The 23111-nt window shown below is 40.8% G+C and overlaps 1 protein-coding gene across 8 annotated transcripts in view; it reads right to left on the bottom strand.

Annotated features, from left to right (window-relative positions):
- ZDHHC14 (zinc finger DHHC-type palmitoyltransferase 14) overlaps window positions 1–18324 on the bottom strand; it is a 94492-nt gene extending 76168 nt beyond the window's left edge. For 3 of the 8 annotated variants that reach the window (XM_063151345.1, XM_063151351.1, XM_063151350.1), the window contains exon 1: window positions 16539–17834. In XM_063151345.1, coding sequence (XP_063007415.1) covers window positions 16539–16789 — 251 coding nt within the window. In that variant the 5' untranslated portion in view covers window positions 16790–17834. Of the gene's footprint in view, window positions 1–16538; window positions 17836–18027 lie in introns of those variants that run through there. The other 5 variants (XM_063151346.1, XM_063151347.1, XM_063151348.1 and 2 more) reach the window with 5 other exon arrangements.
- Between the last annotated feature and the right edge of the window lie 4787 nt (window positions 18325–23111).

Below are 23111 nucleotides of genomic sequence, written 5' to 3'. Positions count from 1 at the left end.
AACACCACACTTCTAGAACACAACTACATGTCAGATACCTCTTAGTAAAGGATGTAGTTTGTCCCCAGTCAAAAAGGAAAAAAAAATCTTGCATCTCTCAGTGGCCGTTTCTCCTTTTCATGTGTCAAACTCCACCCTGCAGATGTACCTTTATTAAACTAATGACACAGCTGTGTTCATAACCACGAGATGAAGAGACAGATGCAAATTACTGGACTCAAGCTCTCCCAGCAGACAGCCTCATGTATCAAAAGTCACAAACAGCAGTAAAATTTAGTTGATGTCTTATTAGAAGAAAAAGATAACTCCTCTAAAACTCTGCTGTCATCAAATAAAGAAAAAGGTTTGTTTGTGGATGAATTTTTGCTTAAAGAAAATTCCAGAATTCCAATGGAACCTGCCAACACAAGAATCTATGGCATTCAGCTACTTTAACAGGACATGCTCCTCATTCATTTCTACCACTGCAGCAATCCCTTCAGTGTCCTGTGGGTCTTTGCTTTAAATGAGGGCAGTCAGTGGCACAATATTATATGAAGGGTCAGTAGTTCTGAAATGCATTCACTCCCATTGCTCAGAAAGACAGCTGGACATAGTGACCTTCAGAACAAGGTTTGTATTTTTTCCCAAGCTTTGTGCAAGAAAAATAAACTCAAAATGGCAGGGAGCCCTCATAACTAGCTGAGGAAGCAGCCAGTGCCAATCTCACTGCAAAAAAACTTACTCCAAGTCAGACTGGAATAATAAATAACAACAAACAGCAAAAGTAGTTTTGCTTCTCCATCCTGACAGCTGTTTAATATTAACTCAGTTTTGTGCCTGCTGACCAACAGCTGAAAAAATCTCTACTGGAGCAAAAATTTTCATCCAGCATGTCTGTCACACACACACCTCTGAGTTGTCTGTAGTCTGATCAACACCTGACCCTCAACTACTGCTTACAGTTAAACACTACTTTGATGTATTTAATCTTTTTTCATCCATACCAGACCAGTGCTGTCACTGGAGAACCAAGCTGAACTCCTCAGTTTCCTCCACTGGTAAATGAACTTTAGTCCACTTCAGTCAACACAAGCTGTCCACTTAGAAGGTAGAGTCATCTTACAAACTGAAAATAAATTTAGAACTATGATATATGACCAAAGCTGAAGCAGTAAATTTTCTGCCACTTCAAAACAAAACAAATTAAAATTTAATGCTCATATATAAAAGGCACAAATGAAAGCTGTTTGTCAGAATCAGAACACAGGAATTATGTTGGAAGTAATGATAAAAAATGATAGCAAACAAGAAGATTCTGAAGCACTACAATATGAAAATCTAAACCAGTCAATATAGGGCTGGTGCAATTATCAAACTATCTGCATTACATTACCTTGTGAAGAATAGTATCTTAAGCACATAAAATGGTCACCAAATGAAAAGTGTAAACACTAAAAACCATTATGTCATGGACCTTGCTAAGATACATTTGCTAGGAATTCCAAGTCATCAAGACCTAGGCAGTTTCACTGCTCGCTTTTGTACACCACATGTTTCACACCTCATGTGCACTTAAATCAAACATCTGCACTTATGCAACCTGCTTAGAACTTTGACTGAAAAGGAGTATCAGTATTTAGGGTTACAAAGTAGGGTTTTTATTTTTATTCCTATACAAGCAGCATTTAGCCACACTTGATCAAGTACTCTGTACAATGCATTAGGTACCAGGTTAAAAACAGGTGATGCATCAATCCACCTTGTTTTATACAGCAGAGCAGTAGCCTCCTGTGCACAACACCCAATTCCATTCAATCACAAATGTACTCTGTTACCTGCAAAGAGCATCTCCCAGTTTCTTCCAGTAACTACACTGACTAATTACCCAGCTGAGCAGAAGAGGCAGTGCTGACCCTTTTGTGCTCTCTGAAAAGACCCAGAGGAAGAAGCATCAATCCACAGAACGTAACAGTAAAGAACAAGCACAAGCAAGGTGTTATTACTACAAGAGAAGAGAAGATAATAATTTGAGAGAGAGTATGTGGAAAAGAACAGAAATAGTGCCTGCTTGGGAGCTTACTGGTCTAATAATTACACACAAAAAAGCTATTCTAAAACAAACTGTAAGACTGCTACATTCAAGACTGCCAAAAAGAAATAAAACGCCAGCATGCCTGTAGAAGGTAAATTTGATACTCTTCTGCCAGGCTCCCCTTCTTCTGTCATGTGCCTTTTAAGTTTAAGACCTCCACCTCAAATGCCCCCAGAGGATCCTGCTTCCCTTACACCTTTAGGTGGGACAGTTCTGGAGATGAACTGAAGTTCACACAAACATGATTTCTGCATAATAACACTGTACAGAACTCGAGATTGCAGACACTGGAAGGCAAGTGGTGAATGAAGCAATTTAAAGAGTTTCTTCATTTATGCTGCCTACAGCCACAGGTGAAAGCAGCCCCAAAGAGCAGAGCTTAATTCCCAAAACTAGCTGTGCTACCAACCTTGTAGTTAGGCTGGCATTGCTCAAAACTGTAATTTCAGTGGAGTTCTGCCTTGCCCTCAGAGAACCATACCCAGCAGAGGCACAGGCATCAAATTTTACTTGTTAAAAATCAAGTTCTTGGCAAATGTCAGTACTTGTATGAAGACAACACACATCTTTGAGAGACCGCCACACTTGCAGACTCCTGCCTATGAACAACCAAGAGTCAGAATAACCCACTATCTCTTCTACATGTAACCTGCAAGCCAGAGTCCCCACTCTCACCATCATACTGGAAGTCAAAAAAAGAGCAATGCTGGTCAGAGCTACAGAGTTTCCCTGTCATGAAAGATTAGCACAAGAGAAATCAAGAATGGTAAAAAAAAGGGAAGAGTATTTCTGGACTGAAAAAAAAAAACAAAACCACAAAAAAGCATTTGAAACCTTGAAGCATTACCAGTATAACTGTCCATTACAGCTCTCTTTCCTGACCAACTCTTAAAATAAATATATAAATAACCAAACTCCAAAGGAGTCAAATAACAAAATTCTTTCTATGCCCCATGCTGTCATTCCCAGCATTCCTAACTCTGCACCTATGAAGCAGGACTGTCAGCATTTCCTCACGTCTTGTCAACATCTTGTACATATTCACACCTATTTTTCATATGCTTATTTCTTACTTTCAGGCTCTGAAGTGAGAGGGATTATGATAGGACACAACATGCATAAGAGTACAGTCCAACTATGTCTACAATACTGGATGCAGTAACAACTGAAAAATCCAGCACCTGTATCCAAAGTTACTACTGCCTTATCTATAGATATTAACTAAATATGGAAACAAAACAACTTTCCCTTGAGTATACAAAATTTATTTCCAGAAGCAAATACTACAGCAGTTCAGTTCTTCTCCACTTCTCGTTCCCCCTGAACCCCCAACTCTTCTGCATGGATTGAAGAACCTTCCAAAACTGTCCATCTTTTTTCATCAGATTATGAGGACAAGTATAGCTGGCCCAGGCTTGCCACTCCTTCTGAATGAATAACAGAACCATGTAACTTGTATCTGTGGGGATCAACTTCAGTAACAAATTACACACCCCCTAAATCTTTCACCTTTACTGGGCAGTCAGAAATAACACTTGCAATAAAGCTGAAATTAAAATATTATTATATGCGACAGTATTATTTCAATAAAATGTCACTTCTTTTGTATTGAACTAAGAAGCAACAAACTTTTGATCTCCTTTTGCAAAAGGCATTTCTTTGTTGCAACAGCAAGAACCAGTGCCAACAACTGTTTATAAAACTTTCAGTACAGAAAATAAAATTACTTTCACCAAGAACAGTCATCCACTGGGTAAATGCACTTTCAGACTATCATTTAGCAACCTGAACTGTTGGTTAAAGTTTTCTAGGATGCAATAATAGAAAGGTATGTGCATTGGGAAGGGTATGTTTACCTTTCAATCCAGCTGGATATCAGCCTGTAACAGTTTCACTTACTGGACTCAAGTATGTCAGTTGTTTTTCACATATCAGACTGTTTGGATTTTCACATTCATAGTCAATTGCCTGTTTCCGAAACTCTTCTCGAGTATGAGCTGAGTAAAAAAGCAAAATTATTTTACTCCACCCAGTCCCTGTAGGCTTTCCTCTGCAATGTCCCTCTGCCCTCCAGCACACTACTTGTGATACACTCCAGTACTGGAAATGAGACTCCAGCTTTCAGAGGCTAGTATTAAAAACAATGCACAGTGCAGCTTGATCCTAAAAGAGTCTGTGGAGGGAAAAAACCCATATTCTACTCTAAAGATGAACACTGATCTCATCAGTGATGAGAAGCCTCAAAGCCTCCACACCTCAAGGTGAAGAGAGCCTTCTGAGCTTTGGGCCTTGTAAAAGAATGATTATCCTTTCAAGGTCTTATATCGAATTATATTAATCTCTGTCAGATTTCAGTCCACAACTTCTTCCCTGTCTTCTGCTCTATAGACAATTCCTTCTGCTCTAATTAGCTTTAGGTGTCTTATTTAACAAAATCATTTCAAAGGCCATGTTTTAATCGCACTGTGAATAGAGACATACGCTCCAACAGTCTCTTGCATGCAGCTGTTCTGATTTCCATTAACTGCTTTATGGTCCTTCCTCCAACCTCCTAAGCTGAAAGCTTCAACATTTACAATAGTAAACAAACCAACAACATAAAAACCCCACCTAAGCAGGCAACTAAATGGGACTGTGAAGAAACATGCTATTCCCTATGTTGTTTGCTATGTCAGCTGAAGCTGGGAGAAATGGCAAGGACTGACAGTACTCCCATCCTGGCTCAGTTTAGCATGTTTTGAGCTAACTCAGCTGTTTTTATAAAGACCAAAGCCAGGAAGCATTCATGGAGCTTTCCATAGGCTCTGCTATCAAATGCAATACAGTGCACAGGCTCTGCAGTCTGGAAATGGGGAATACAGACTACCCAAGAAATTACTCAGGAAGAAACACTGCTTCAGTTACTGCCTGTGTTGTGTCACATATTGGATGTCTTCAAAAAAAAAAATCCAGAAAATCCCTAAGACATGAACTACTAAGGGGTGCTATTTGAAAGACGCTGCAATTCAAGTTCTACAAACTACAACCCAGTTACTTCAGAAATAAAGTATGGTTAAAAAGTCCAAACTCTGTAGATTTTCATTAAGCAACTAAGATGTTCTGTTCTCACCCTCACAGATGCCAAAGAGCCAAGACTAATTAACAAGTTTCCTAAAGTTGGGATACAGTTCCAAATCACAGTGGACATGATCTGACAACCTCCTGCCTCCCACTAGTAATAATATTTTTTCTGAATTTTTAGAGATTCAGCTCAGTGATCTAAAGCAGCAGAAAGTTTTTCTTTGTGTGGGCAGAAGGGAAGGACAGTCTTTGTGCAGGAAGGGAACTCCCTGAAGTGGCTCACCATTGGGTGGGGAAATTAGCAGAGCAAGACAAAAGAAGTGACATCTGAGGCCTGGAGAAGGGAAGAGGTGGGTCCATCCTTTTCAGCACTCTACAACCATCAAATTTATCCTCCTGCAATGGAGACTCATAAACAGAAAGGAAACTGGGATGCTCCTATAAAATACTCTCAAGTTTTGTTTGAATTCTTGAGCAGAATGTCAACTTCTGGCTGCTCAAACAAAGCAGGCAGGTCTACAGACATGAAGTTCACTGTAAAAAATAAGTGCTTTGGATATGTGGTATGGGAAGATGTCCCCCTTGACTTTCACCATCCTTGGAGAAACTTAATTCTGATAGCTGCTATGGGACACAGAGATTCATATATATATATATATATATATTGCTTCAATAAAATACACTCTGTATCATTTAAGCTTTCTTCTCTTATTATTTAATTTCCAGCTTTTAATCCAGAACTGGACACCTGCCTTGCTGGAATTATTTACACATTTAATTTAAGCAAATCACCCTTTAAAGGGAGCTTGGACTAATCTGACATATCTAGGGTGTTTTCCATTCCCCAAAGATAACTAATCCAGCTTTAGCAGCTTTTCAGACAAGGCATTTCAGTCATATCTAGGAGTTTAGAAGCTGGAACACACTATCATTTAAGGTACAGAAGGTGATCTTGTCAAGTAGCAGACTCAAGGAGGAAGCTGAACCTGCAGGGTCTGGAGGACTCTTTGACCTGGCTCAAGCACTAGGAGAGAGACCCCATAATTTCACATATCTGCAAAATTATATAAGCAAACAATGCAGATTACATGAAAAAAAACCCAAAACAACATACGCTCATTTTTCTGGCTATGGAAAGGGAAAAATTAAGTCTTTCAACTTTACTGCCTTCACACTCCTACAGCAACAGGGATCTTAGCCTATTAAAAGTGAACAAGTGTCTAGGAATACTGATGGAAGGAGAGAAAAGTTTACAAAAGCAAGACTAATATAACCTGATAAACATATAACACTGCTGGAACAACTGCATACAGAGACATTCTTCTGTATGAAATTCATTAAAATTTAATGCTGTTATTTATAAGAAAAGAAAATACTAACTATAATTCAGCAAAAGCCACACGAATAGTAGGGGGCAAAGCTGGATGAGGAACAGCAGAAAAAAAACAGGAAAAGAACCTCCAAAAACTGTTAGAAAATGCACTTTGAACTGAGAAAGCCACATTCAAATGTGAGAAAAGAGAAGGGTCAAAAAGAACAGCTATGACTTTCACTTTCGTTAGACTGAGACTTTAGGTTCATATTTTACAACTAGATAAAACTGAAGTTCTCTTAAAGTATGCAGGTGATAAATGAGTCATCAAAACAAGATTAAAATTATCTTGCTAGATGAGAAGCATCTTGCTTTGCTGTGTTAAGGTAAGTTCTCTGATTTTCACAGATAACACAGAGCAGTTGAGGTAGGATAGGAACTCTGAAAACTCGGTTGAACTTTTCCAGATCAAAGCAGGGTCAGCTAGAGGAGACTGCTCAGGTTTGTATCTGGCTGGTTTTCAGTGTGTCCACAGTCTCACTGGGCAACCTATGCCCATGCCAAATCATCCTCACAACAGAAAAAAAAACCCCTACAAATAAAAACAAAACAGGCAAGCAAACAAGACCAATAAAAAAAAAAAAAAAAAAAAAAAAAAAAGAAGAAGAAATAAGAAAGAAACCCCACCCTTCTTTCTTCTGTTTTAAAGGTAATTTATTTGGTGTCTTGTCATTGAATACAACTGAGAAGGGTCCAATGCTGTTTTTTTCCATTCCCTCTCCCCAGTCAGGTACTTATTTAATAGGATTCCCCCACAAGCTTTCTCTTCTCCAAACTAATGCACTGAAGCAAATCAGAAGTGAATATCCTCTTTTAACTGTGCACTCCAATCTTTGGTATCACCCCATGCGCACACTTCATGAACCCATGTACCCTGACTAATGACAGAGTTTACTTGCTGTTCCCACACCCTGTGCCTCTCAGCCCTGGAAAGAGTTCAAATGATGTTAAATAATAAAAGTATCTTAAAAACTGTACTTTTTCCTTATATAGATGCATTATGAGCTTCAGCTCTAAGGAAACCACACTCAGAAGAAACAAGTTTATTAATGAGTTACAGTGCTAATGAGAGACAAGTCACAGCTATTGTGGCTTTTACTTTTCTTCCTGGTACTTTTAACTGCTCTACACAGTACCATATCAGCAATTTTAACTCTTCCATATACTGACTGAACACCAGAAAACCCTTTTTCTAATAGAAGTGTTTACTAAGGAACATGCATAGATGTGCCATGAGAACCCACCCCATGTGCACAAACAACCATGCCAGCAAAATTTAAGCACAGGCTGATCTGACACTTGCTTCTGTGCCCAGAATCATGGCACTCGTAACCAGTGGGGTACCTCACCAGTGCAATGGACATGCAAGAGCAGGACTCAAGCTCCTGATATACAGACAGTGATATACAGTCCAAAAAAGAGGGGATACAAAATTTATCAAAATCAGAGAAATTTTGTATTGGTACTTCTTTTGCAAGGTGGTGGGAAGAGGAGGCTTCCAATACCTGACCACATTTTTAATCTACTTTCATAATTTGTAGTATTATGCCAAGTCTTTATGTTAAAATACTAATAAACTCTAATATATCTATTTCTTGCTCTTAAGAGCTGATATCTATTGATCATATGTACAAGAAACATATACTAAAGCCTTCAAACTAATTTTATAGATTCATTCATTGCAGACAGTGTAAAAACATTATCTTGCACTTAAACTACAAAATTCACTTCAGATTTTATGTACATCAGCTTATGAGTTCAGTTTTTCTGTTTTCAACTTGATTTTCAGTATTCTTTTTTATTCGTTTCATCATTTTTTTTTAAATAAAGACAAAAATTTTTAGAAGCAGTTGAACTGACTGCATATTTACTACAACAATTGCACACTGCCAATATTTACTGCAGTAAGCAACTTCAGGGTGCAGCAGGGGTGGAAAAAACAAAACCAGCTGTGATCTCATTAGCCAAGCTCATTATGTAAGACCTCATTAGGCACCATCCCACAATAATGTGAATAAACCCTATGGACACTGATGAAATGGAAGTGATCATACACAGAAATGTATCATCATATATAATCATATATAATCACTAGAGCACACTGTCAATTTAGTAGTTGAAGTTCTAGGATCCATTTGGGTAAGAGCTCCACTGATGCACACTGCAGAAAGCCCCTTTGCATATTCACTGCAGTATGAGCAGGAGCTCAAATACAAACAGAAAGCACACAGTAAGGGACAGGGCGTGTGTTGCCTTAAATTGAAAATTCCAAACAACTTCAGCATCCTTCCATAAGTATGTTTTATGTTAGTATGATTTAGTACTTCTGCAACATGAGAAAAGTAAACAGAATTTTATTTGGGGCTGTTACATACAAGCTTCATCTTGGTTTCTCAGTTTGTCTCTTTGCTTTGTAAAAAATTTATCCACTTTACAGTTTTGTATCAAGTTCTGAAATACAAATGAGCTGCAACTATATGAAGTTGAACAAACTTTTGGTAGTTCCAGCTGACTTCAGGGGATTTTCCCCCCTTTCTCCATCAGCTTTGCCACATCAAAGATGAACTGCACTGCTATGTGCAAACCTTTACTAGTAGCTGAAGTGATGATCAGCTACTACAGGCTCACTTTCAAGAATAACCTATCAGAATAAGAAAAATTTCCTAGATAAAGCTGTTCAACTTTTTAAGCAATTTTTCAAAATGTTCCAGTATTTTAAGCTAGTGTTATAGGGCTTTTTGACTGGGCATTTTGAAAGAAGCATGTAGCTTAGAAAGTTAAAAATATTCTCAGATTTCTCCTCTTCTGCAGCAATTCTCACTTTCTCATTAATTAGTTCGTGTTTGAGTGCTACAGTCGACAGTTCAATGCTGCACTAGAATGGAGAGACCCTTTCCATTAGAAACTTTAGTTTGCTGGGGCTTTTAACTACTTAAAAAGTAAAACTCAGGTGTTAAAATCTACAAAAAAACCCAGATATTTTTAATACAGTATTTTGCCATCCCTCCTCCTGCCCACACTGAGAAAAAAATTTCTTGGTCATCCAGATTCACTGAAATATTTAGTTTTGTATGAAATGCCATTTACAAAATAATAATGCAACATGATAGCTATGACAAATTAATCATATAGCAACAAAGGTATTTTTTGCATAATTATCCCAATTTTCAACATGAAATTAAAGAATACTTTACATGAACCTAAACATTTAACATGATTCCTGAGAAACCAGCTTGAAGAAACACCTGAAAAAAAACATCTTTCCTTTAAAAACACAAAAAAATTTCTGCAGAGTTGATATGAGATGACTTCCAGATACCCACATGACAATACCAGTCTTCCAAGATGAACAGATAGAGATTTCAATAGTGTAAATTCATTTAATATGACTACACTAGTCTCCAAAAGATACATTTTATATCTTTAACACACATTCATTCAGTGAAAGGGACAACAGCAACTACTCAGGCAAGGACAAAATAAAACAGGCGTAACAGGCACATATCAATAATAGAAACCTCAAACTTTTCAGTGATAAATTAAGATATTCAGTGATAAATTAAGTTTGTATCAAACAACTGTCACAAGATTACAAGTCATATTCTGGAGATTCAAGATGTAGAGAAGTATTGGCCATCAGCATTTGTAAATATTTGAAAATATATATATATACACACATGTATATACATACATATATACATGTGCATATATACATATATATGCATGTGTGTTATGCGTGTGTGTGTATATAAATGTGTGTGTATATATATATATATATATAAAAGAAGAACTAAACTATTAAAATTACCTTTTCCCTCTTCTCTGGAATGAATATAAAATATTCCAGGTAAGGATTTATACCTATCTACAAGACTTATTGTGAGCCTAGAAATCACCCACCAGCCAGCAGTGACTGAATTTCCCAAGGCTTTGGGTGACAAAGGTGACCATTAATGTTCACACTTCAAAGCCACACAAGGTCCCCAAATGATATAGTATCTAAGAAGCCAATACTTGATTATACCGCTTTAGTCCCTATTTTATTTCCCTGCACCTCCACAAAGAAAAGATGGAAATAGAAGTAGAAAAAATTTTAGAAGTGTTCAAAACTTCTGCATGAAACAGGAGATAAAGGCCATCAACTAAGCTGAATGCAAAAAAAAAAAAAATCCCCAGCCAAAGCCAAAACAAAACCACCAAAAACCAACAAACCAAATACCCTCATAAAGGAACAAAAAAAAGCTGTTTTGTAAAGTGGGTTAGTGTTACAAAACCATTAAAAGTTTCTGCAGTTTCAGGGGAAGTAAAGACACAACTTTTAAAAACATGAGAGGTTATTCTTCCTTCTGTTATCCTCACAGAATTTTACTGTGAAAAATGAAGCACTTACTCATTGTCCATTTCCATGTAAACATACCTAGCCTTGAGAAACAGAAGTGCATAACCTAACATCAAATGCCATTAGTTAAACTGAAATAATTCTGCCCAGGAATTTTATCATACAATTCATTCAAAACAGGTTTACAAGTTTATACTGACATACCTGCTCAGTGATGCACTACTTTTGAGATATGGTAGTACAAAACTACTCCCTTTTGGCCAGGGAGAAACTTCAGCAGACACACTTGCTCCGATCACTGAGAAACTTAGGAGATTCTTCTTTTGTAAACAGAAGTTCCTCATCAAGCAAATAGTATGAGATATACTTAGTAGATGGGAGATATTTGATTCTGACAGTTAACACTTTCAGGGCAATTAAGAGCAAAGAATAAACACTCTGCTTGGAATGCATACGGTCCCTTAGAAATCATTCGCTCAATACAAAGTGTAAACCCTAAAGATGAGACTTACTCTATTCCAGGTTGTTTTCACTAAGTTATCAGAGACGCGTAATATGACAAAATAAGGAACAGAAATATTCCTCTGATTTAATTTTAATGACAGGTTTTTAAAAAAAATCACAGCAAAGTAAAACTGAGAGAAAAGGACACCTACTCAACACTGTACTCACCTATGTCACCATGCACAACTAGGCAGTGACAGCCTTCCATGTAGAAAAGGATGCAGTTCTCTTGTTGAATAATAATTTTAGTTTATATACTATGATTTTTGCTTTAAAATACATTTTGAGATCTTCAACTAGAAATGCCCTGTAAGTTTAGAGCAGCCTCTAACAGTTGAAGTCGCATTGGTACCACTTTCTTCTAAGAACTTATAGTTTAAGGACAGGGTCATCAGGAGGCACAAGTAATTTATTTGTCTTAAGAGCAGAGGAACGAAGATAAGGGGGTTATCATAGGAACATTCCATCTACTTGGCATACAATGTCATGCCAAGAGACCACCTCTTGCAAGAGCAGAAAACACCTGCCGTAAGATGAGAAGGGTTGTTGATACCACAGTGAAAATGCCCAGCTTACTGACATCAGTGTTTACACACAGAGGTTTGTTGCAGTGAGCAGCAAGTTACACCACTCCACCATGGAAGTTCAATATTGAACAACCACACATGGCATCAGAAAGTGTGACTCATGAACGTCCTCCAGTCACACCGGTTTTCAAAGTGGGAGGCATGGAGCAGGTTGCCAGCAACTGCGAGAGCACCGAAATCAATGGTTTGTACACACGTATGCACATAAACAGCCTCAGTTTAAACAATTTTCCAGCATACATCCTTTGCAAGAAAATGCAATTACACAAATGCTCACTAAAAAAAAATAAATTTAAAAAATCAAGGGCTAGTTAGCTCAAAACAAACAAACTAAAAAACCCTCCAGCTTGCTGAATCAGTGCAAGCGTCAAATGGTATCAGAAGTGAGAGAGCTCTGATTCACATTTACAGAGAAAAAAGCTGCACTGCTTCAGCCCTTCCAGCATCCTACCATCTGTTTCAACCTTCTTCCAGAGCCACTCACCCTGCAAATAAGTTGACAGAAGAAAACATGACTGCCGGAGTCAATTCAGTTCAGTCGGCATCTCTCCTTAAACCCACGTTTTAAGGGAAGTTTAATTTACCTGCCTGAGCTGAAGCAGCTCAGGTGCAGACATGTTCCCTCCTGCCACCTGCCCAGCAAGGCCCAAGAGGAAAAGGGGCACCCAGAGGCAACTCACAGTAGCAACATAGCTGAGGTCATCAGCCACCTCTCTGGAACTCGTGATCTTGTGCATTCACATGAGATTTGCCATTCAATGACAATACATTTATTTCACAAATCCTGCTCTGTTACATGTGTCACTCAGGCCCCATTTTGCCTTCCTGTAACCTAGAGAAACAGGACCCTAAATGACCATGAGCATAAAAGGCTCTTATTTCTTTTGAAAATGTATACCTAGCTAAGTGCAGCAAGCATGAAGTATGTTAGTTCTGCCTCTATGGCACAAATAAAGAACTTTACACACATGTAAATACAACAGTTCAACTGGCTACACACAGCAACAGATATGCCTTTCAGTTACAGATGCTATCCTTGCTCTGTGGAGAGGTAATTTGTTTTCTAAGCTTTAAATGCAGCTACCTTGATAAATGAGTGCTAAGTAGTTTGGAAAAATACACATCTCTGTGTACTGGTGCAAGGCACAGGAAAAAACCAAAATGCAACACAAAGCCAAATTTACAAGAAAAAAGAAGAAACAGCTAAATAACTCAAGGTTAGGGTTAGAAAAAAGTTTCAAGGAAATGTAATATACCCAAATTTCCAAGACAAATTCAGTAATTTGTGGTGTCTCATCTTAAAATAGGCATAGTTTTTTAGAACAGCTCAGCACAGCATCCCTCTTAGGACCCATAAGTGCTTGCAATCATTCACATTACATTTAATAAACAAGTTACAGAAATAAAACTGCTTGTTATTTGCAATGTCTTCCTTTGGAAAGGGAGGGAAGCAGGACTTATAAATATTTTACCTGCTTGAAAACTCAGGGCTTGTTGTTTTTCTTTTAAGCAAATACTGGCTTATCTCTTTGAAAATGAAAAAGAACAGTGAAATGATAAAAGGAAGAAGTGGTGATGCACTTTGAGTATATGAGAGATAAAAGTCAACAGAGAGAAGGGAATAAAACCAGCTGAAAGCAGGAGCTGGAAAAAGTAGGCAGGAAAAAAGCACAAAAGCATAAATATAAAGAAAGAAAGATTACAAAGGCATGACTCAATGGCAAAAGCTATACAGGTCAAGATGTGTGACATACATTTGCTTTTGGAGACACAGGATTTGCTGACTCTGAGAAGTATTTCTTCCCTGAAGAGTATTGCAAAGCACATGAGATACAGCTCTGGATGTATGGATGTCAAGAGTAAAATAGAAGGGAGGGAAATCACACTGAAGGAACAAACAAAGCCAAAGTATAAAGGACACGTCAGCATGTTTATGTTAGCATGATGCTTTCCAAGGAATTAGCTGTCAAAGTAATCTTTCCTACTTCTCCCCTTCCCAGCCTATAACCGGGGAATTACCTGAACCATGAGTACCCATTTTCAGGTTTCCAAAACCAAAGGGAACAAAATAATTTATTTTCACTGTAGCAAATAAAGAACAAACATTTCCAAGAACATACAGGTCACCTTCCTCTTCAATGGCAGTCTGACCTTATGTTTTAAGGCACACAGGGCACATGTTCATTTACAAACCATTTGCTCCACAGGTACATGAAGGATTGAAAGACATTTCTGTCATATTCAATAAATGGCTGGTTAATGAGGAACACCATAATCAAATCAGCCAATAATGGCAGTGACACTTAACACTCAGGATGTTATCACTGATCAATACACATTACTATGAACAGACAAAAGTAGAAACTGCTTGAAAGTAACACTGTTTAGTAAGAGACTCCCCTCTTTCTAACATCCTCTGCAGTCTAACTATCACAGACATACTGAACACCATTCTCACAGTCTTTAGATTGGGGTTTAATTAGCCTTCAGAGGATGAGTAATAATTTTTCAATGCAAGGGCTTTATAAAGACCAAAATCTACCTTATCTTATAAAAATGAAATACCATTGTCACCTTCTACTTTGATTTTCCTTAGAAGTGCAAGTGATACAAGAGTGACTCAAGACCAGTACACAGAGAATTTATATAGTTCTATTATATAAAGCCCAAGATTCCTCCCTGCTTCAAGACTGCCAGCAAAAGTAAGCACCAAGTATATATGAAAATCCTAGACTAAAAATCTTGTCAATCACGGACGATTACACTGCAAATATTCTCAAATACTCGATGGAAGTTGCAGAATTCAACTCTGGTAGAGCATGTAGCTCACAGTAGTGATGAAATCAGAAGGTGATGAACAGCTAGCAGCTCATCCTGTTTTAGAAGTTCTGAATCATGCAGCTGCAAAGAAAATTTATCGCTGAAAGATCAAAGTGTCAAAACATATAAATAAATTGCAAACGGTGGCTTAATAAATCAGTTTTACAATCCTGATTATAAAACATTATACTTTCAATGTTCTGGTATCAGCAGAAGTCCAGCAGGCTTCAGAGGCTGTGCTGAAGGTGATGAGACTGCACACAGACAGAACTGTCAGCCCAGATAGAAAAGCTTTCCAAAAGCTCAATCATGGCAAAGAGCAGAGAGCAGCACCCAGTCCTAATGCAATACTATCACACTATTAAAGGTTACACCTTTAATACCCATTTAAAACCAGGAAGGTAAACACACTTGCAGTGTGGATACCATCATTGTCTGTGTTATTTCAACTACTCAAATGATACTTAAGCTGCTTCATAATGTCTGCAGGAGAATTTACATTTAATAAATCCCCCTAAAGTAACCTGGAGCCCACTAATGACAATTCATCTACTGAGCTCACATATACATTTAGCCACTGGTTACCTCCTGAGCATTTTTACCTTCTTTACTGCTACCACAATTGTTGAAATGATCTGCATTTAACAGGTACAATTTAGAGTTTGTTAATATCCTTATCTTCTGGCTTGAAGACACCAAGTAACGAATGACCTTTGGTTTTCAACTGTACTGCTTAGCAAAACAATTTCTGGAGGCAGCATTGAAGCTTAGTTATAAATAATAGTTCTTATTGCAGAAAAAAAGTAATTTGAAGATAGTTTACTGCCACAAGTCAAACCACAATAATTTAAAGCAGGTAAAGGAGCACTACTAACCCTTTACGATAACTCAATTATTCTTATGGGAAGTATTTTAGCAGTGTGAACTTCTTTGTACTCGGTTCCTAAATATAAGTAAGTAAATAAAAGTTACACAATACTGCTCACATCAAGTGCCTAATTCTTTACTGCCATGTGTAGTTAATTTAACTACTACAACATAAGAGCAAAAATCAGTATATTTGATTTGCTGTCACTGTGTGTTCACTTTATACAGATGAAAAGGACTCCAGAGCTACAGAGAAAAAGGCCCTAGAAGGACGCCAGAAGCTTACCTAAAAAAAAATACAGTCAAAACCTCCAAAGCAAATGTAGCTTCAACTAAGACTAAACTCCCATACAAGTTATCACAAAGAGAAAGTAATGCTGTTACCTAGTGGTGGAAAGCTAGGTACATGCAAAATTCTTCAGCTCTTTTTTTTTCTCCTCACTTCAAATTCTCGTTTACAAGCTTTTAAGATGATGTCAAGAGAAAAAAAATAATCATGCTCAATTAATAAACTTATGAAAAATACTGCTTTTCTTGCATTCAGTTCTGTGACAAAGGGTCAGTACTTTTGCATGTGCCACTTTTGATTCTCAGAGCAACTGACAGATGAGAAGCCTCAATTTTCTGGTCATCCCAAACCTGCTGTTTTGTTTTACACTCCTCTTTCAACGCCAGCAAGTGCTGGAAACCTGTGGTATAAAAGCAACTGCAATTTTAATGCTCATTAGTTTTCCACAGAGTATGATAACCCAAACTGTATTGTGCACCCCTCAGCATATTATCAGATGGTATTTTCAATTATATAAATCAATATTGGTGGCATTCTCCTAAATAAAAACGTTAGTGTTGCTTTCAGCCAGAAAATAAATACCTAGAGGAGGACAAGGGATAAATGAAGACTTTAAAGTCACTTACTCAAATGCAAAGAAGAGTCCACTGGTGACCAAGATGAGAACAAGAGTCAGGTAGAAGACTCCAGTCTGTCGAGCCATCATGATCCTCCCATTGCAGAAGAATTTGTTTCTTCCAGGAAAAACCTCCCATTTTCTCTTGGGAACTGATTTCTTTTTCTTATGGGGAGACTCCATGGGAGACGAAGAGCTGTGTGTGCTGATCTGACTGTATTCACAGTCTTTCATGGGCCCACTACCACCTCCAGGAGTCATCAAGAAAGAGTAAAATGTGGGGAGAACCCCACCAAAAATATATACAAATATATATGTGCAAATATTCTTCTGACCAAGAGAGCCTTCTCCACCAGCCCCGGTTAATAAAAAAAAGCAAATAAAACGATGAAAAGTCTGCTACCAGATTAGCAATAGGTGTATCATGCAAACACCACTTAACTCTTCAGAAACCAAAGCTGTCATATCAGAAACGCCTGAGAGGGATCCTTCCTTCCTCCACCAGTTACAAAACAGCCACGTAGGACAATCCTTTTAAAAACAACTTATCACAAAACAGGACAAAAGAAAAAAAAAGTAACGATAAATCAGTTAAGGTCTCAAGAAAAAAAAAAAAATCAGTCTTTTTACATCAAGTTTATTTTCAAATGGGAAGGTTTTTTCCTTCCCACGCACACCCTGAGAGTTTTCTCCGAGGGTCAGAAGGTTGGTCAAGGCAAGGTTTAGCAATCGAGTCTATCATTCATAGAGATTTGTTATAATCCTCCTTTGCGCAGCAGATTCCACTGCTAAAAATGACCATTCCTAAGACGTTCCCTCGAGAGACACGCGAAACAAATCATTAAGGGGGAGGGGAGGGAAAAAAAAAAAAAAAAAAAAAAAAAAAAAAAAAAAAAAAGAAAAAAGAAAAAAAGGCAAGTAAGGAACCAGGCTGCAACTCCAGCTTCCGAAGAACACTTGAAGCTCTCCTCTTGCCGAAGCCGCAGTCCAGCGGGAAGCGGCCGCCGCTCCGCGCAGACCGAGGGGCGCAGCGCTGCCCGGTCACCGCTCCACAGCAGGGGATTCTCCCGAGCCCGCGGCAGCTCGGGGCACGGCCGCTCGCCGACAGACACCAGCGCTTCGGGAGCGGGTCCTCCTCATCCTCCCTGCCCGCGCCTCCCCTACACAACAGGTCCCCGCCGCCGCCTCATGCCGCCCAGCGCCTCGGCCCCGCGGCAGGGAGGGTGGGAGGCAGGGGACACGGAGGCTTCTCCGCCGCTAGATCTCTGCCAGCACTTCTCCCTCCCCGCACCATCCTCGCCGCCCGGCTCAGCGCCGCCGCTCGCACCCCGCCCCGCCGCAGGCTCTCGCCCACGGCCCGCGGCGGTGCCGGGCCCCCCCCCGCATCCCGCCCCCTCCCCCGGCGCACGGGAGCGGCTCCCCGCCGGCGTCCCCGGCTTCGCTGCGCTCCGGCCCCGCAGCAAGGTGAGAAAAAACGCCCGGCTTCCCCCTTCGCGAACCGGAAAGCGGCGACTTTCTCTTCACCCTTCTTTACGAGCCTCTATCCAGGTTTCCCCCCGGCAGCCAGACCCCGAAGCAGCAGCTGCCACCACCTCTTCATTTTCAGGGGGAGGCGGTAACCACCGCAGCGCCGGCCGCCCGCCCGCGGGAGGAGCCGGCGGGGACGGGACCACACAGGCGCGCACCCTCCGCCGCTCCCGGCCGGTCGGTCACTCAGCCGCTTGTCGGCGACAGGGCAGCAGGTCCCTCGCACCAGCCGGCCCGGCCCGGCCCTCTCCCCGGCAACTGGAGCGCGGTGACTGCACTAACTCTTCTCCATCGCCACCCCGCGCAGGCAGCCGCCCGCCGGCCGCGCTGGAAGCGCAGGGCAGCGAGCCGGGCAGCGGGTGTCCGCGCTGGAGCCCCGCTCCCACTGCCGCCGCCTCCCGCTCAGCCGAGCCGTCCCAGACCCACGCTCCGCTGAGCCGCGAGCGGTGTGTGCCGCCAGCCTCGGGCGGCAGCCGGGTCCTGCCCCGCTCCCACTGCCGGGCCGAGGGCGGGCGAGTCCCGCCAGCGAACGGTGGACACGGAGAAGCCCCGCCCGTGCGGCCCGACCTAGCGGGATCGGCCCCCGCCCCGTGCGGGCTCGGACACGGCGTCCAAGACACGCCTCTCCGCCCGCCGGGAGTTGTAGTTTCGCTCAGTTGTAGTTTTGCCGCCGGAGGCGGGACGGCGTCGGGCGGGACTACAAGCCCCAGCATGCCTTCCGAGCCGTCCTGGCGGGGCGGGGCCGGGCCGGGCTGAGCTGCACCCGCAGCTCTCGGCGGGTGGAGACTCTCCCCGGCCTACCCCGCATCCGTCGCCCCATGCACTGCCCCGCTTTTCCCCGGGCAGCCGTACGTGCCCTCCCCCGCCGCGGAGGACCGCGTCCGAGTTTGTCATTCAGCCAGGCCGGAAGGCCGGCGCTGGAACCCCCAATTGGTCCCGTTGGCAGCCGCGCCGCCCCGCCGCGTTCCGGGTCAGTCGGTGTAACTCAGAGGTGGTTCCTCTCCTCTCGTCTCCTCTCCTGTGCCCCCCGCCCGAAGCGCTCGCCTGCCCCGGAGCTGGGCCAGCGCGGCTGGCCCTGCTTCTCCTGTGTGCCCGTGCTTCCCTGCTCCAGCGGCGGCATCCACATGCTCCATTCCGCTGTTGGAATCACAGAGCCGGCTAGGTTGGAAAAGACCTTTGAGATCGTCCTGTCCGACGTATGAAGTAACACCATCTTGTCAACTGGACTATGGCACTAAGTGCCACATCCAGTCTTACCTTAAAAACACTTCTAGGGATGGTGACTCCACGACTTCCATGGGCAGTCCATTCCAACGTTCAGTCACCCTTCCTGTGAAGACTTTCTTCCAAATGTCCAGCCTAAACTTCCCTGGGGCAGCTTAAGGCTGTGTCCTCGTGTCCTATTGCTGGTTGCCTGAGAGAAGAGACCAAGCTCCATCTGGCTAGAACCTCCTTTCAGGTTTTTGTAGGGAGTGATAAGGTCTCCCCTGAGCCTCCTCTTTTCCAGGCTAAACAACTCTTATTTCCCTCAGCCACTTCTCCTAGGACTTGTGTTTCAGACCAGCCTTGTTGCCCTTCTCCATACATGCTCCTGATCTCAGCATCCTTCCTAAACTGAGGGGCCCAGAACTGGACACAGCACTCAAGGTGCTTCCTCACCAGTGCCAAGTACAGGGGAAGAATGACCTCTCTGCTCCTGCTGGCCATACTATTCCTGATGTAGGCCAGGATGGACATTGGGGCACACTGCTGGAAGTACAAGGTTTGTCCACCAATGCTGACATGTTCATACAGACCCTCACTGTGTCCTGACTGCACATCCCAGGAAGTACTGCACGTCCTGGAAAGGTATCAGCCACAAAGGGAAAGCTTTCCTATAAATGCCATCCTGCAGCAAGACCTTCTCACTTGGGCACTGGTGCAGGGGTGCCTGCAGAAAGCCCAGGGAGGCTCCCCACAATAAGGCAGAACCACCCTCAGAGCTGCTTGCTGTTTTTTCTGCCTTGTACGTTCTCCATGTGCATCCAAAGAGGAGCTATGGAGCTGGTGACAGGTCTGGAGCACCTTATGATGAGCAATTGAAGGAACAGGGGTTGTTTAGCCTGGAGAAAAGAGGGCTTGGGAAGAGTTCACTGCTCTCTGTAACTACCTGAAAGGAGCTTGTAGCCAGATGGGGTTTGTCTCTTCTTCTAAGTAACAAGCAACAGGACAAAAGGAAATGCCTCAAGTTGTGCCAGGGAAGGTTTAGAGTGGATATTAGGAGAAATTCCGCACTAGGAGTATAGTCAAGCAGTGGAACAGGCTGCCCAGGGAAGTGATGGAATAACCACTGACTGTAGATATGGTGCTTTGGGACATGGTGGATTTAGCAGTGCCAGGTTTACAGCTGAACTCAATGATTTTATAGGTCTTTTCCAAACTAAATTATTCTATAGTTTTATGTTAGCACTGGCATAAACTAGTGCTAACAAAGATTCATTTTGATTCATCTTTTACAGTTTTGCAGAGCTGTGTAAGCTATAGAGAATGAACTAGTTTGGGACATGCAGTAGGAATCAATACAGTTCAGAAAAGCCACAAGCAAACTGAGCAAACTTTTGTAAAAAGTTGGGGAAAAAAAGTTGGTTACAATCACCTGCATCTTTCATGGCTGAATGTTGTCCTAGGAGAGACAGCAAAAACACATTAAGATGCAGCTGAGTTCTCAGGCAATGTGTTTTCTGGTTTCATAATTTCATTTTGAATTTTGAAATGGAATATTTATTCCTTTAATACAATAAGCTAATTCTTTATCCATAAACATTGCCTGATAACAAAGGGACCATGGAACAGACTGACCAGCACTGGGTAACTTCCCCTTCCTTGGAGTAAATTAATTACTTTGGTAACCAAATTACACACAGAGTAGCCTGGTAGACACTCTCCTGGTGATTCTACAATCCGTTTTATTGATACGCAGAAATTATTTTGGCAATGTTAATGACACATGGGAAAAATATGGGGGGGTTGTCTCCCTCTGCAAGGTGTAAAGAAGTAGGCCTTTGGCAGCAGGATGTAAAAATAGTTTCTGATATCATCTCTCATGAAAATGCATTGGCATCCTTTCTCCACACATATAATAGATGCTGCTACATTATTCCTTCCCATCTCCTCCTCCTCCTCTTGTAGTGCCTGTTGTCAGCAGTTTGCCTGCAATCTCATAACTTAGATATCACAGCATTTTTTATTCTTTGAAATGGTCTTTATAAACAGCTAATAACTTTTCTTTCTTTCTTAATGAATACAGCACCTATGTATTCAGAAGGCTGCTGACAGATTTTATTTTTTTGGTTCACTGACAAGCATTTTTAGTCTTCATCAAGTTTCTATTAGCATATTGCTGGAGCTTTGTCTTCAGTGCTTTGACAATATTAATGACTGTATCATGTCAAATGGCACTGTTCTCTCCTGGGATTATGGAATATTTTAGACATTCACAAATAGAGTTAATGGTTTATGCAAAAATGTCATTGTTGGCTTATCATCACAGGTAGCACTCAAGCTAATTTCAGAAACACTCTTCAAAAGCGAAACACTTGTAAACAATACCAGCACCTCATTCAAGCTGCTGTCTCATGCCACTGTCTTTCCTTGGGTTTTAAGGCATTGTGAGAAGTGAACCTCAGGCATATTAACTGAGAGAAATACGTAAAGGACTTTGAGGAGTCCTGGGAAGAATAATTCTGCAAATCAAACTCAGAAAACAAACACACTTTTATTTTCAATAGTGAATCTATTTTGATTCTACCAGGATCATCCAGTCCTACACATTGTACTTTTCATGATAGCCTATTTTAGTCCCTAATCAGTACTAGTATTGCATTGGAATTTAAAGTGTTATCCTTAAAATAAAATATGTGCTATCTTTAAAATAAAAGATATGTTATAATATCTTTTATATCAATACTTCTTTGAAGTTTTTTTCAAAACAATTTGAAAACTCCCCTATAAAAAGCACTAAATATCAATATTTCTCCTGATTCAACAATATCCCTCAAAGTATTTATTGTTAATTCACATTAATGAAAATTGGTTTGAGGCACTAAATAGTTGAAATCTTACAGCAGGTAGGACAAATATCCTCCTTTCAAAAAACTTTGTAGGTTCATGTGTTGCAGCATGTACTCTTCCAATTTCTTAGCAGTGACTCAGGTTGATCTCATGCAAAAGATGAATATGATGCAGCAATGTTACCTAGCTTAAAAGAAACTAAGACAGACTATCTTTCTGTTAGGCAAATGCTAATGAAAAAGCTGTTGCTGCTGAAAATTCCTGTCTCTTACCCCGTCTAGTGTGGAGGTGTCGCAAGGGCAAGTCTTGAAACAACGGGGAAGCTAATTTGCTCTGATGACATGTCACCTTACATTTATAGAATATCTGTTAGCATGCTTGATGGCGGAATCTGCTTGAATGTGTTGGAAGCAGTATCAGGAAAAGTATTTAACTGATTGAATAAACACAAAGTAGCAAACTTCAGCATTTTGGATGTAAGGTCTCTGTACACCATATATCCAGCACTGCCAAGTTGCTTTTTGCTTCCAATCAGAAAAGGGGGCTTATATAAACAAATATGTAAAACACTTAAAGCATCAAATATTGAACTGAAAGTCCTGCTATTCTTACAGATGGAAAGTAAGTTAGGCACTGCTGTGGACACACTTTCCAGGCACATTTTAGACACCCTTCACAATCAATTTTGAAAAATAAATGAAAGAAATTCAAACAAAGTAGCAATAACAGCACTGCCATGCAAGACACTGACAGTGTCTTGCACATTCCATACTTGCTGAATGCTACAGTACATCATACATGCCAGTTTACAATGTTGAGAGCAAATAATCCTAAGAGTTTTCTACAATATACCTGGTTTTCTAACCAAACATTTCTCTCCTTTATCTATGCTGTTTTTCAAAAGTTACCTCTCCCTGCCATCATTTTAGAGTCTTACCAACTATTTATTTTGTGAAAATACTTATTTTCTTTGAAAAAGGTTTTGTGCAAACTAGAAATATTACAT

Source organism: Melospiza melodia, chromosome 3 (genome assembly GCF_035770615.1).
Source record: "Melospiza melodia melodia isolate bMelMel2 chromosome 3, bMelMel2.pri, whole genome shotgun sequence".
Taxonomy (NCBI): Eukaryota; Metazoa; Chordata; class Aves; order Passeriformes; family Passerellidae; genus Melospiza; species Melospiza melodia.
Note: the sequence above shows the minus strand (reverse complement) of the source record. Positions and strands in the feature narration are given on the sequence as shown.